General features: G+C 40.4%; 1 protein-coding gene across 3 annotated transcripts in view; it reads left to right on the forward strand.

Annotated features, from left to right (window-relative positions):
* The first annotated feature begins 2,454 nt into the window (after nt 1-2,454).
* The window catches only part of USP6NL (USP6 N-terminal like), a 131,439-nt gene continuing 120,543 nt past the window's right edge, over nt 2,455-13,350 (forward strand). For 2 of the 3 annotated variants that reach the window (XM_037388808.1, XM_037388810.1), the window contains exons 1-2: nt 2,455-2,587; nt 7,932-8,021. Coding sequence is in view for 1 of the 3 variants with exons in the window: in XM_037388810.1 (XP_037244707.1) it covers nt 8,018-8,021 (4 nt within the window). In the remaining 2 variants the exon portion in view is untranslated. Of the gene's footprint in view, nt 2,588-2,963; nt 3,059-7,931; nt 8,022-13,350 lie in introns of those variants that run through there. The other variant, XM_037388809.1, reaches the window with a different exon arrangement.

The raw sequence follows: 13,350 nt of genomic DNA on the forward strand, positions 1-13,350 counted from the left end.
CAGGCAAGTTTTGTACCGTCTAAACCACATGGCTGGTCCTACCTACATGATGTGGAAGATAAATTGGCCCACTGGGAACTGCATGAAGCCAAGCAGTGTGGGGTCAGTTGGCAGGCTACATAAAGGACTAGTTTTGAGGGCAGTGTAGACATAACACTGGTCAGACTTGGGAAAACCATGCTGAGATTTGCCTGCTTCCCCGGGCATGCTCCTGCAAAGACAGCAGGGACAAAGGCAATGTCTCTTCTATGTTCTTGCAATGTCACAGAGATCTTTAAGCATTATAAATAACAATGACTGCATATACTTTCTCAGACTAAGAGCTGTAATAAAAAATGAAGTGTTGGTAGAAATGATATTGCAGGATTTCTATGTGGGAGTAGCGATAAAACAAGTATGATATCACTGTCAGCCACTTGAAAAGCTGTGATTTTAGAACTGTTCCACATCCCAGTTATAGTAGTGCAACAGGAAACAATGAGCATATGGGGAAACAAAAAGTATGATATATAATTTGGGAATGTATGAAATAGAGACGAGATGGTTCAGATGACATAGAGATCTCCCTGTGGAAGACATTTATCTAACTAATTAGCCATTTTGGGAGGAAACAAATCCCTAGCTGGAAGAAAGTTAAGTATGGTTTTATATTCCAACACCATCTAAAATTTTTAAAAAGGCAATTAAGACTTGAAATTGGAGGGAGTCAGATCCAACCACAGTATGCCTCTTAGGATTTATGGGATACTGACAGTCTAGTTAATCACAATTACTTTCTGAAATGTATTGCAAAGCAATAAATAATTTCTGTTTTCTGTTAGGCTTCCTCTGCACAAGGAGAGGAAACATTTAGACAAAAAGTGATCTGAGCTGCTACGTCTTACTGCCTTGAGCCATTTTCTCCTACAGGAAATTAATGTCATATGCAACCATGCTCATACATGGCTATGTAGATTTCCCAGATTCTCAGAGACAGTAAGATGTGCTGGCATGGGTATTTCCTGTGCCAGGGTTGATATTTCCAGTTTTTTCCAGAAGTAAGACTATTCAGGCTGTTTTTCATCTAAAATGAGAGAGAACTCCAAGGACTGAAAGCCTATTAAAAATGGAGATATCTGTGGAGAAGATTTACTGATCTCTGGCTAACTAGTCAATTGTTATTCAACTCATTTAATCTACCCTGGAATAATGGAGCCGTGCTTTCTACAAATTGTCACAACATGTCCTTGTATTACAAGATTTGGTAAAAACGAGTATCAGAAGTTCAGGGCCCTACAACTCATAGTGCAAGTTGTCTGGAACGGCTGATTATAAAGAGTTTATCTTTAGTAGATTATGCTAAATTCCTTGGTTACTATTTGAATAGGAAGTATTTAAATACAATTATTACACAAACACAGGATTGTTTAAAACACTCAAAACATTTTCTGAACATTGCTCTCTTTTTATATCATTATTGGATGTCTTTTGGTAGCACATTTTAACTACTTTTTAGTCTTGCTTCTAATGTAACATCATATTGTATTACTACTCCAAATTCCCTCTTAATCACCAGTTTTCTTTTTAAACAAAAGTCACTCCTTATGGTCGACAGTGCTGTGGCATTTGAGATGTCTAATAGTCTCAAGCAGCTGTTTGGCGCATTTCTAAGCTTCCTCCCTTCCCATCTTGTTTCCAACGTGGTTGACTGCCCCATGCAAAGCACAGGAACGTGTATGCGTAAGTAATTTGCACACAGGGAGTGGGAGCACTCTGCTTAAGGAAGAGGTAGGGCTGGGATCAAAGTCATCCCTCTTGTGATGTGTACACGAAGCCCAGAGTGGAATGAGCCATGCTTCCTATCCCAGCGTATGCATTTTCACACAGAAGCCTGACAAGTTCACCCGTAAAGCTGTACTTCAACCCTCCCATTTCCAGTGCTGGTGGTTTGCCAGAGAAAACCAAAAACGCAGACCTGGGTTTTCAGAACGAGGGGCTTGCTAGCTCATGCAGCACAGCCTAATGGCCAAGACAAATCTGAGTGGCACAAGGCCTGTTTTGTGTCTGTCCCCTCACCTTTTTTTTAACTTTCCCCACAGGATGCCTGCTCCTGCCAGGTGCCTCAGCGCTGACACCTGGGTTCCACCAGCGGCTCCCAGGTGACTGGCTGCGCAGATGCCCAAGCTGGGTGTTGGTGGGCGCAGGGCTTGGCCCTGGGGCCGAACGTGCAAGCCTCGCTGGGCTGCCAGAGCAGCTCCGGCCTCAGCAAGGAACGGCTCACCGCGCCGCCCGGGCAGCGGGCCGCCCGCCGCCGGCGAGGCCTCGTTACTGGCCCAAGATGGCGCCGGCGGTTGCAGGGAGCACGCCGGGGCCGGACACCTCCGCGCCTCGTTGTGAGGGCAAGATGGCGGCGGCGGCGGGTCAGCCCTGTGGGACGGCGCCGGCGCGGGAGGGGCGGGGGCGGGCACGGTTTCCATAGCGCCGGCCGCTGGTGTCACACCGGGGCACTTCCTGGTTGGAGGCCGCCGGTCCCGGGGCAGCAAGCAGGGCAGTGCCGCTGGGGAGGAGGCGGACGGAGGCCCCGGAAGGAGGAGGAAGCTGAGCAAAGGTAAGGGCGAGCCGGGGCGGCCGGCCACTGTGCAGCCCCCCGCGACGAGGTGGCCGGCTGGACCCTTCCGTTCCCGGGGCGCGGGTGGGGCGTGTGGGGAGATGCCGCGCCGGCCCTGCCCATTGAAGCGGGCGGCGTGGGACACGGTTCCTAGCGCGCTGAGGGGAGGCGGGCAATACCATCCTCCCCTGGGGGGGAGCTCGGGCTGCGCGCACCACCCGCGGGGCTGGGGAGGTGGAAGAGGCGGGAGCCAGCTCCCGAAGGGTACTGGGGTGCTTCAGACTGTTCCATTTCCAGCGGAGAGGGGTGTGTGTGTTCGGAGGGTCCCTACTATTTCTCTTGGAGCGGGGGGAGGCGAAGGGGGCAGCGTGTGGAGAGCTCTGGGGGGCCGGTGCCGTGCGGGGGCAGCTGAGCTGCGTGTGCTGGGGGAGCCCGAGGGAGGCCCTGCTGGAGGTGCCCCTGGGTCCCATTGTAAGGCTTGAGTAAGGTGTGGCGGCGGTGGGGGGGGGATCCCCCTCCCCCCAAGTCGTCCCGTTCCCTCAGGAGAGTGAGGGGCTGTGGTGGGCTTGGCCTCCGCAGTCAGAATGGGGCAGAGGCAGGGGAGACTGGGGAGGGGGTGCGTGGCTGTGTGTGTGTGTGTGTGTCGGATTCCCCTCGGGGCCTTGTTGAGGGCCCCCCTTTTTTTTCTGGATGGGAGGCTGCACCCGTGTCGGCAGCAGGGAGGGTTTGGATGGCTGAAGCCTGTTTTAATGTGGCTTTCTGGCCCTGCTGCTTTCTGTACCTGCTCCCTCCTCAGCTTTTTGTAACACTACAGGTATGTGGTGAAAAGTGCCAGGCTGGGGGTCATGGAGTGGTACAGAAGGGTCCACAGCCTTGCCTGCTTCCCGCAGGCAGTGCTGCCAACAGGCTTTAGTCTCCATAACCCTCCCAGAGTCCTTGGTCTCTGCTGGGACTGTCAGGAAAAGGGCCGGTTATCAGATGTTTCGGGTTCTTTCTGTGGTGTGGGCGGCCGCCTGTAGGAAAGCACCGAAGCCATTGAACTGCCAGCTGAACGAGAGTCAAGTGGTGACTTAAAACACTGTCTCCAAAATCCTGTACCAGTCGTTTGCCTGCCTACACTTGAGAATAACTTTCTTTGTGCTGTTTTCTGTTTGGAGGAGGCAGCTGCACAGCAAGCTGGCTCGGAGTGTAGCTAGTTTTTAGCTTTCAATGAATTGCAGTGGAGTGAAGCGAATGCGCATCTGCCTTGTTCACAACAAATGCATTTTGTGGAGGATCCGTTCAACTAGAATAATTGTATTAAATAATTGTTCTCTATGGTTTATGTAGCTGGACCCTACGATGTAGAGCTGCTGTGTGACAGTCGAAACTCAGACTGTGCTAGGCATGTGTATATTACATACGACGGCCAATCAGCAGCGCCTGAAACTAAAAGCAATTTGCTTCGACGCTTTGTAGTGTAAATACTCCTGCTATGAACAAAGGAGGGTGTGTCATTGTGCTTGTTTCATTTGTACTTGTATTTCCTCTTCTGAGGCCAGTCAATGATTTTGTGTACGTTCTTAAACAGTAATAGTTTTTATTTTGTTGTGAATTTGACGTGTGCGCTGACGGGCATTTTACTGAGCTGGGACACTCAGAAGCTTGATGCTATATCAGGAATTTTTATTATGTTCTTCTTAATAGCTGTGCTTTTAAGTGACTTAGTTTTGCTTCTTAACTTCTGTTGTTACTGATTACAACTTTGATTCAGTTTTTTTGTTACTGATACAACCTTGAAGTTAATTCAACTTGGATGCAGTGAAAAATAAGTATTTAGTAGAACTGCCTTTTAACCAGCTGTTCTTTCGCCCTCTGGTTATACAGCATGGAAACCAGCAATTTCAGACTTAATGTTTTGCCAGCCAGCTATCTATAAAACTTTCAAACATGTGCTTCTGAAATCTCTGTTTTCTTTGAGAGGGCATAACATTTTGGTTTAAAGAAGAAAGTAAATGACAATGAAATACTCATTTGTGCCAGGCAGGCTCTCTGGCTATTTTGTCTGTGTGTGTGTGTGTTTAAACAGTGCAGTTGCATGCTGTTCCTGTGATTTCTGGTTTTTGGGAATTGGGGATATAAATTCTTTGTGTTAACTCCTTGGCATCTAAGTTAAACAGGTAGTACAATAACATACACACAGGCTAGACCTGAATCTTTAATTGCCAACTTAAAGGAAAATATTTTTTCTTTGGGTAGAGTCATAGTGCATAGACTTATAGTATGTTGCAATTCTCGTGCAATCTGGCTCATATTAGTTATCCTGAAACAGAGTATTGGGTAAAAAAAGAGACCTGGATCTGGGTGTGGAAGCAGATAGTTGAATGTATTATTAGTGTGCTTGAATTTGAAGTTGTAAAGAGCTTCTCTCACTTCAGGTATTTCTTTCAAATCTAAATTGAAATGCTAATAGTTTCACAATTACTGAAGGTGAAACCACCAGGGACTAGTAGGTGTGTGTTAGTAGAGGAAATGCTGGATGGAATACAAGGGTTAGCTCTTCAGGAAAAGAGAAGGAGCAAAGGTATGTGTGTGGGTGGTTTTTTTGTTTTTTTTTTTAGAGCCTTGCTAATTGCAAGGGAAAGCATAAAGGCTGTCAAGTACTACTTTGAATAAAAAGTTTTCCGAGATGGTATCTTTCAGCAAGACACTTAACAAGTAATAGTCTTTCTTTCTCTGTTGTGTAATAGTTGGTAGTGTTTCTGTGCAAGAGAGAACCCTACAAGCACTGAAATAAATCAGGTTGTTGGCTGAGAGCACTAAGCAATAACAATTTAGTTTCTAACACATATCCTTAAGAAAAGTGTCAATATTGTAATGCAACAGGAAGAGCAGACTTTCTGATATTTGGCAGTGTTGGCTTTTCCTGATTTTCTGATGCTGCTGGCTATTGCTATACACAAAATTACAGATAAAAGATGAAGCTTTCCTTTTTTAGGGAGTTAAGCACTTTCAAATAAGTAAACTTCAAGTAAATGGTCTTCTGCAAAATGATAACATTGTGAACAAGGGAAACTTTATGAAGCACATATGCAGCATTATTTCAGAGTACAAAAAACAGAATTTAACCAGAAGTCTGTATTGGCTAGTAAAGAGGTACTAGCAATAGCTAAGCAAAATATCTAGTCAAAGGTGTGGCAAGACAGGAGTAACATTTTATAGCTGGAAGTTGGAGTTCATGTTGCTGTAGTGTAACCAAACATTCACTTGTCATGGTTGTGACACATTTTTAGGTAGTATATAGCTGCTACATTGTCCCCTACTTGTTTCCTTAGTGTTATGTGACTAGATTTTTTATAAACGATATGGTGCATAATTATGCTATTATTAGCCTTAAGTGGTTTTCAGAACTGGTGTTTTGTTTTTTCCTAGTGAACAGCCTTTTCCTGTACATACACACAATAAAATGTCATGTAACATGATGTCTCTGAGGCAAAGTATTGTTAGTCTTGTTTACAAAACTAAGGTGAGACTATACCTTTGGAGAATCAAGTTGAATGGGAAACTTCAGTCTTCCAGTTGACTCTCCATAAGATTGAAGAACAATTTGGGCCCAAAGGTAGTATGGAGCTCTGGTCAAAAGTGCTTTGAACCTGGTTTGAGGGCTGTCTGTATGACTCGTATGTTCCTAACATAATAGCTGTAATCGGTCCAGTAAATAATGTCGTAGAAGTTATATTTGCTAATTTTGACATCAGGAATCAAAAGGAAGCTGATAAGACTACACTTCTAATGATACATTTTAACCAGATGGTATTTTTTGATTAGTCTGTGTGAGCTTAACTATTTAATTTAGCAGCCATTCACAGAGAATTGACAGGACCTGCAATTCAAACTGTTTTTCTTCAGTGATGGCACCATCTCATGGCTTTGTGTTCATCTGTGGGTTTTTTACAATGTTTGCATACATATTTTTTCAGCACGATACCATTTTATTCCCCTTTGAAGCCTCTTCCTTACATTACTTTTCAATGCAAAAGAAACTGGTTGTAATTTTCAGTCTGCATCATTACTGAAGGCTTCCTTTTGGCAGTTGGATTTTTTTGTGGTCTGTGGGGGGTTTTTTGTTGTTTTTTTTTTTTTTTTGTTTGGCTGTTTTATGGTGGTTTTTTTTGGGGGGGGTTGTTTGTTGTGGTTTTGGTTTGTTTGTTTTTTTTAAAAACTGGGTTTAGCAATCGATACAGGAGCCGCCTTGTGATGTGACTTCAGTCCTGTGATAGTTTCTCTACTACTTTGCCACATGCTATAATTCTATAAGTGTTATGCGAAGTCATACTTGAGATAAAGTTTGATCTCTTCTTTTGTCTTTTTTTATTTATTTACATTTTTTTAAAAAACATTAAGAGATCAGGAGAGTTGAGGCTTGAAATCCGAGTCAGCACAAGATACTATCTGTCTGGATTAGCACAGGTGGTCAGGTTCAGCAAGTTCTAATTGGTGCTGAAGAGAGGACCTAAATTGCCTAATATTCCTTAATTCACAGAAATTCTATTTGTGCAGGTATTAGAGGAAAACTCTTTATAGCTTAATAGACATGTTTGGTTTTTTCTTTTCATCTCAGCTGTGAGGTGTACTTACTTTCATTTAACTGTTCTGTCAGAGTTATATAAACTTGCTTTTAGCAGCAGGATAGAGATTATGTAATAAGTTTTCCAAAATGTACCTACTCTGCTGTCACTGTTGGAGATTTAGTCCTCTGTATTGTGCTTTGAGGAGAGCCAGGTGTATTGTTAGTGAATCCATATCTGCCCTACTTGGGTATCTTTTTTTCATTTTGATTATGAATTGACTGATGTGATGGCTTACAGTTGCTACTAATGGCAACTTCTTCAGATTTTATTTCTGAGGAGGAAGTGTTGGGTGCTAATGCCAACCCAGACTTATTTAGTAAAGTTATTTGTATTTCTTGGGTTTTGAAGATTATGTTTGTAGTGCATCTTCTTGCTAGCTGAGGTTGCTGAAGGAAAATACTATTTTGACGGTATTTTCAGTTACTATATCTATACTATAGTCTTGTACTTAAGAACATTTCTTATCTTTTGGATGCAGTTATATTTTTTGAACTAGTATATGCACACAAGTTTTTAATATGACTGTTAGAAGAAAACACAGATTTTTGAGTTGATAAAATTCAGAATATATCCTTAAGCAGTAAATTTCTGCATTCATAAAAAATACATCTTCATGTTCCTTTTTCTAACAAGGAGGATGAAAATATAGTAGGAAAGACAGTTTATAAACATTTATTCTGGTTATTTGAAGTTGGAAAAAATTACTTGTTTCTTTATTTTTGTATCTTCATCAGGACATGTATACCTCTGAGAAACCTTCTCCACCAAGATACCTTGCTTCAAGACCTGTCTTGGATTATATGCAAAGAAGTTTCCAGTCATGAGTAAGTAGATTTCTTTGAGGAAAAAAAGAAACCTTCAGTTTGCAGCTTAGAAGAAATGTCCTTCTGTAGTGGGTTTTGGAAGGTGTTTTTTCCTTTAAAAGCATTCATATTGAGTTTTGTCTCTTTAGTCCTTTAAAAATGACAAAATAAACCTGAGATTTGGCAGATGGTGTTCTTAATCTGCAAATTTTTGATCAATGTGTGTTCTGTACGACTTCTGTGTTGCTAGTCTGTTGTCATTTCCAAGAAGGTGAATTCTGTAACAAGCTGAAGTTTGTCTTTTTCAGTATAAATAAAACATGTAACTCTGAGTGGAAAATGTCTTGGGTTTACTAAGAGTTCCAAAATATGTGACTGTCCAACAAATTTAAATACCTGGTAAAAATCCAACATAAAATGAATGGACTTCATTTTATAGGGAAAAATAAATATATTACTTAAATTCCAGTATAGAGGTCTGATCCCAAAGGAATTTTGGCATGTGATGGAAAGATCTGAGCCATAGAAAACTGGGGCTTAAGATCTGTTTTGGTGGAAAAAAACAGATGAAAGACACCAGAAGTTTTGTTTTAGCCTATATCTGATGGGTAAGATAATATCTTTCTAGCAAGCTGTTTTGAGTATTTAAAGGTCTTTCATAAGTTTTGTGGATGTGAGGCTTCTTAATGTAATTCTTGGCAGCAACATTGCCTAGCCTTACATCATACAGAAATAAGTATATAACTTCATATGCACAGGAACTGTACTTGCAGTGTAGCTTAGTTTCAACACAAGTACTGAATCCGTTGAAGAACGAGCATATAATTCATAGGATAATTATATCCTATGTTAGTAAAATAAGACCATTTGATTTTCTTGGAGGAAATTAGTAAAGAAAATTGTTGGTTGAATTTCTTGTCAAGTAAATGAAAAATGGCTGTTCTTGACATCTGGAAGAAAAAAAGAATACGAGGGAAACGCCAGCAAAGGAAAAACTACACCAAAAAAAGGACTGAGAGAATTGCTGAACTCTAAGGTTCATGCTTAGTGTAAATATAATTCTATAAAAATACTAAAATAGTTCTTTTTTCCTCTTTAATAGTGGTGTTCACACTTGTTTACTTTCTGGCGTTTAAATTATATGCTGTATTGCATAGATGACAACTTGACAGGCAGTTATTCAAGTACCTGAATATCCTGATTTGTCAAATGCTGCTATATTCATTTTCATTTGTTTTATAGACCGTCTTATGTGCTGTCATTACCTTATGTATAGTCTTAAACATAACAAATAATTCAGGCTTTTTGCCTTTTTAATCATAGTTGCTGTGTTAAATGTGACTCACCAAGGTGCTGCTGTGATGTTGTTGGTTTGAGTACACAAATACTGTCATGACTTGAACAAAACACCATTGGTTTTGGTGAGATTCTGATGTAATTCCAGAGTGCAGGGTTTAGCTTTATATTAAAAAGAATGAAGACCTTTATTTAAATGAAAGATAATGCTTTGGCAATACTTTTTGTGGTGGTTAATAGTTACATTATTCAAAATGCAGTCTCTTCTTTACAGACCACCACATTCTTGTGATCGCTTAGATGCTTAAGTCTGTGTGAAGTGATGGGCTGCAAAAGCACAACAGACAATGGCACTTTTTTTTGAAAATACGGTTTAGAGAAGATGAGATGTATGTTCAGCTCATGTGGGATTTCTTAAGTTTATGGTTTACTTCAGGGAAGCTTGAACTATAGGCATGGTCTGCATGGTTTTAGGCTTCTGTCTTCTAAATACATCATTCTAGGAGGTATTTCTCATCTTAGAAAGATGCATTTGTTTGCATACTTCTGTACATGTAAGTTTATTCACAAAATCAGTGGGGACCTAGAATAGCTAGGTGTGTTGAAAGTGATGGGTGTCTCTAGTATTCTGACCTTGTGCATCACCTAGTGTAATTTAAACAGAAAAATCTATCTAAAAAGATCATCTAAAATGTGGGAACATCAGACTTAAGAAGGCTGATAACTTCTTGGTTAAAAAATCCAGAATGCTGTTATGTGCAGGCTACATTATAGAATCCTACTTGCTATTTTCTTGTGATACACTTCATGCAATATATATTTCCATTGCTGTTTGTGAAGGCCTGTTCTAGGATTGGAGTCCTAAAATGATTAAATCCTCCTAATATCTGTCCTAAATTTATTCACAGGCAGTTCATATCAATTTGAGGGGTTTTGGCAAGCTTATTCACTAGCTTAAAAAGTCTTTTTTTACATTATCATATTTGTTGTTTTAGCAGTTTGTTACATAGAGGGTATTATTTTCTTGAAATAGGTTGTGGAAGTAAATCTGTAATATCCTGGTACTTTAAAAGCGCAGACAAGCTTATTTTTAAGCAAAAGATCAGTTAATTTTTTTTAGAAAGTGAATGGGTGAACTACTGTTGTATAACTTGTAATACTTATCAGGTGTGTAGATAAGTAGCTTGGATCCTGTTGTACTTCCCCAATATTGGGGAAGATCCAGTGTTGACAGAATTGCAAAGTCCACTGTTTGTGGTAGTTGGGCAATAAAAAGAATCTGAAAACGTGTTAAAACTGAGGCAGTCTCTATTGAGGCTTTTATTTCTGCGGAATGCCTTTATAAATGTCTGTTTTCATAAATAATAAGGATAAGACAAATGTGTATTTCCAATTATACTTCATTGTTGTGTGCCCCATAGGATGGTGAGGTCTCATGCTTAAAGGGTGGGTAAAAGTATACATGTTAGTTAACTTAGATTGATTTTGATTTATTTTGTATTTAAAGATAACTTGTCAGAGAAATCCTGGCTGTATGTAACTTGCCTAGACTGTTACACCACAGACAGAGTTGGTTTAATCACCTGCATTTTCTCCAGCTGCTGACATTGCTGCCAGAAAATGTGTAGTGTCATGATAAATTCTTAAGATTATAAACTGTGCTCTTCATGTTTGGGAATTTTCTTGTTCTTTCTCCTTTGAAGGATGGTCAGTGCAGTGAACTTACTTGAGCTGCTGCAATGAACAGAGTTTGCAAACAGTTAAACTAGTTGTTAGTACTTACTGTTGCAACAAGTTGCTGATGTTTTCATACCCCCCCCCCCCCCCCCCCCCCCGCTTAAATGTATAGGGTGCAGTGCCAGTTGTTTTTTTATTATTATTATTCTGCTATCAGAATAAATTGTACAAAATAATTCTTTCCTGGCTTTGTCTTTCTGCTTTTAGTTTTGTTTCCCGTGCCCTAAAAAATTAGCACTGCTTGCAGTTGGGAAGTTAACCTGCTCTTCCTCATGCTTCAGTATCATCTCTTCAGGTTTTCTTCACAGTTTTGACTGAGGGTAGAGGTGCATTTTTTGTGTTTGGAGAGATGCTATGCAGTTTTATTTTTGAAAATGATCAGTGTGGCCTGGTAATGAGGTGGGAAACTTTTTGCTTCACCAGGTCAAATCAAGACCACAATGGTGTGATTAAAGGTTGCTTCTATTTGATGGTTGGTTATTTGTCTTGACCTCTTATTACAGCTGGCTTTCTAGTTTTGTGTTCATGGAGAAACTTGGGTTCTGTGATTTCTAGGGAAAAAAATAATAAAAATTTCCTTTCTTTTGAAGTTCTTGTGGTGTTTGTAAAGAAATAGTTTTGGCTGTCAGTTTCTCTGTTCATGAGCAAGACACTTGGGAATTAAAACAAATGTTAAGGCCTGCCTTAAGAAAGATATAATACTTTAGCAAGTATGCAGTGTTATTCCTGTGCTTGCAACTGAGGAAAAGTTATGTTCTGGGCTTCTATAAAGCTTCCTACGCTAAGAAAGGTCTGTTTAATTAAGGATGGCTCAATTTTTTCCCCCTCTTTGTAAGCCAGAATGAATCTGTAGTGAACTGAGGACCAAGTCAAATTGTTCGTAGTTCAAACTGTTTTAGTCTGGAGGAGACTCGGGAAGGGATCTTATTCCACTCTACAACTACCTAAAAGGAGGTTGTAGGCAGGTGGGGGTAGGTCTCTTCTCCCAGATAACAAGCGACAGGACAATAGGAAATTGCCTCAAAGTGCACCAGGGGAGGTTTATATGGGATATTAGGAAACATTTCTTTACTAAAAGAGTACTGAAGCATTAGAACAGGCTTTCCAGGGAGGTGGTGGAATCACCATCCGTGGAGGTGTTTAAAAAAAATGTGTAGATGTGGCACTTAGGGATGTGGTTTAGTGATGGACTTGGCAGTCCTGGGTTAGCAGTTGGACTTGATGATCTCAAAGGCCTTTTCCAACCTAAATGATTTTATGATTCATTAAATACATTTTGGGAAATGGACATTTTCTTGTGGCTTAAAGTGTGAGGTGGCTGTGCATTTTGTGTATTTTGGGGTAAAGTGTTGCAAATAATTATAAAGCTGATGTATGTAGCTTAAGAGGCCTTGTAGTCCTTTCTTTTCAGTGAGCTGAGAGAAAGGAAAAAGGCCAAGTTCTGATCCATACTTAAAACTGCATGCTGGGGAAGTAAAGCTTAAAAGTAAGCTAAAATACCTTTATAGTGAAGTATAATAACAAATAACTAAAAGATGTTGGATTATTATGTAAAGTTTTTGTTTTATTTTTGAACCATGAACCTTGAAAACCCATTTATAAAATACAAGCTTGAAGATACAGTATGTGAAATGTTTAACAATTCTTCTGATTTCATAGCACAATTATCTTCTAATCTTTATAAATGCAATGAGTTGAGAAATAGAAGAAGCTATTGTCTCCTAGGTTGTCTTTACTAAAATTTCAAATAGTAATTATTTATGAAAAACTGAAGATCTGAATGATAATTGTAGGACATAGGGGGATACAGAGCCATAAGGCAAATCTGAAAAAGGTTAGTTTGGAGGCTTGGGATACGTTTAAGATATTTAAAAAGTCAAATGCTAGTACCCCTCACCCTACCCCCTGCCCCGGCAGTTCAACAATCTGGGAAAGAACGAAACCCACAAGGTATGTAAAATAGCAAGCTACTGTATATTAACGACCCCATGAAAATCACTTAATTGATAATGTTGTTATTTCTTTTGTTTGCTCTGTCTTTTTCTTGAATCTGCCAGGGGAAGTTACCACTGTGTGCAACTGTAGTGACACATGAGCACTTGGATCAGAAGTCATAGTGTAGTAACTGTTTGTAGTGGTAGGATGGAAGTATGAAAATTGCATGTATACAGAGTTGTTTGGCTCCTGAACCTAGCATTCAGGAGAAGTGCTTACTCTCTTGCTTCACTTCACAGTACTCTTCTATGTTGTCATAATTCTCTTCTTTTTCTTCAGATACTGCTAGTTAATGCTGTATCTGTTGGCTGTCCCCTCAGTG

This window comes from Falco rusticolus, chromosome 5 (assembly GCF_015220075.1).
Source record: "Falco rusticolus isolate bFalRus1 chromosome 5, bFalRus1.pri, whole genome shotgun sequence".
Taxonomy (NCBI): Eukaryota; Metazoa; Chordata; class Aves; order Falconiformes; family Falconidae; genus Falco; species Falco rusticolus.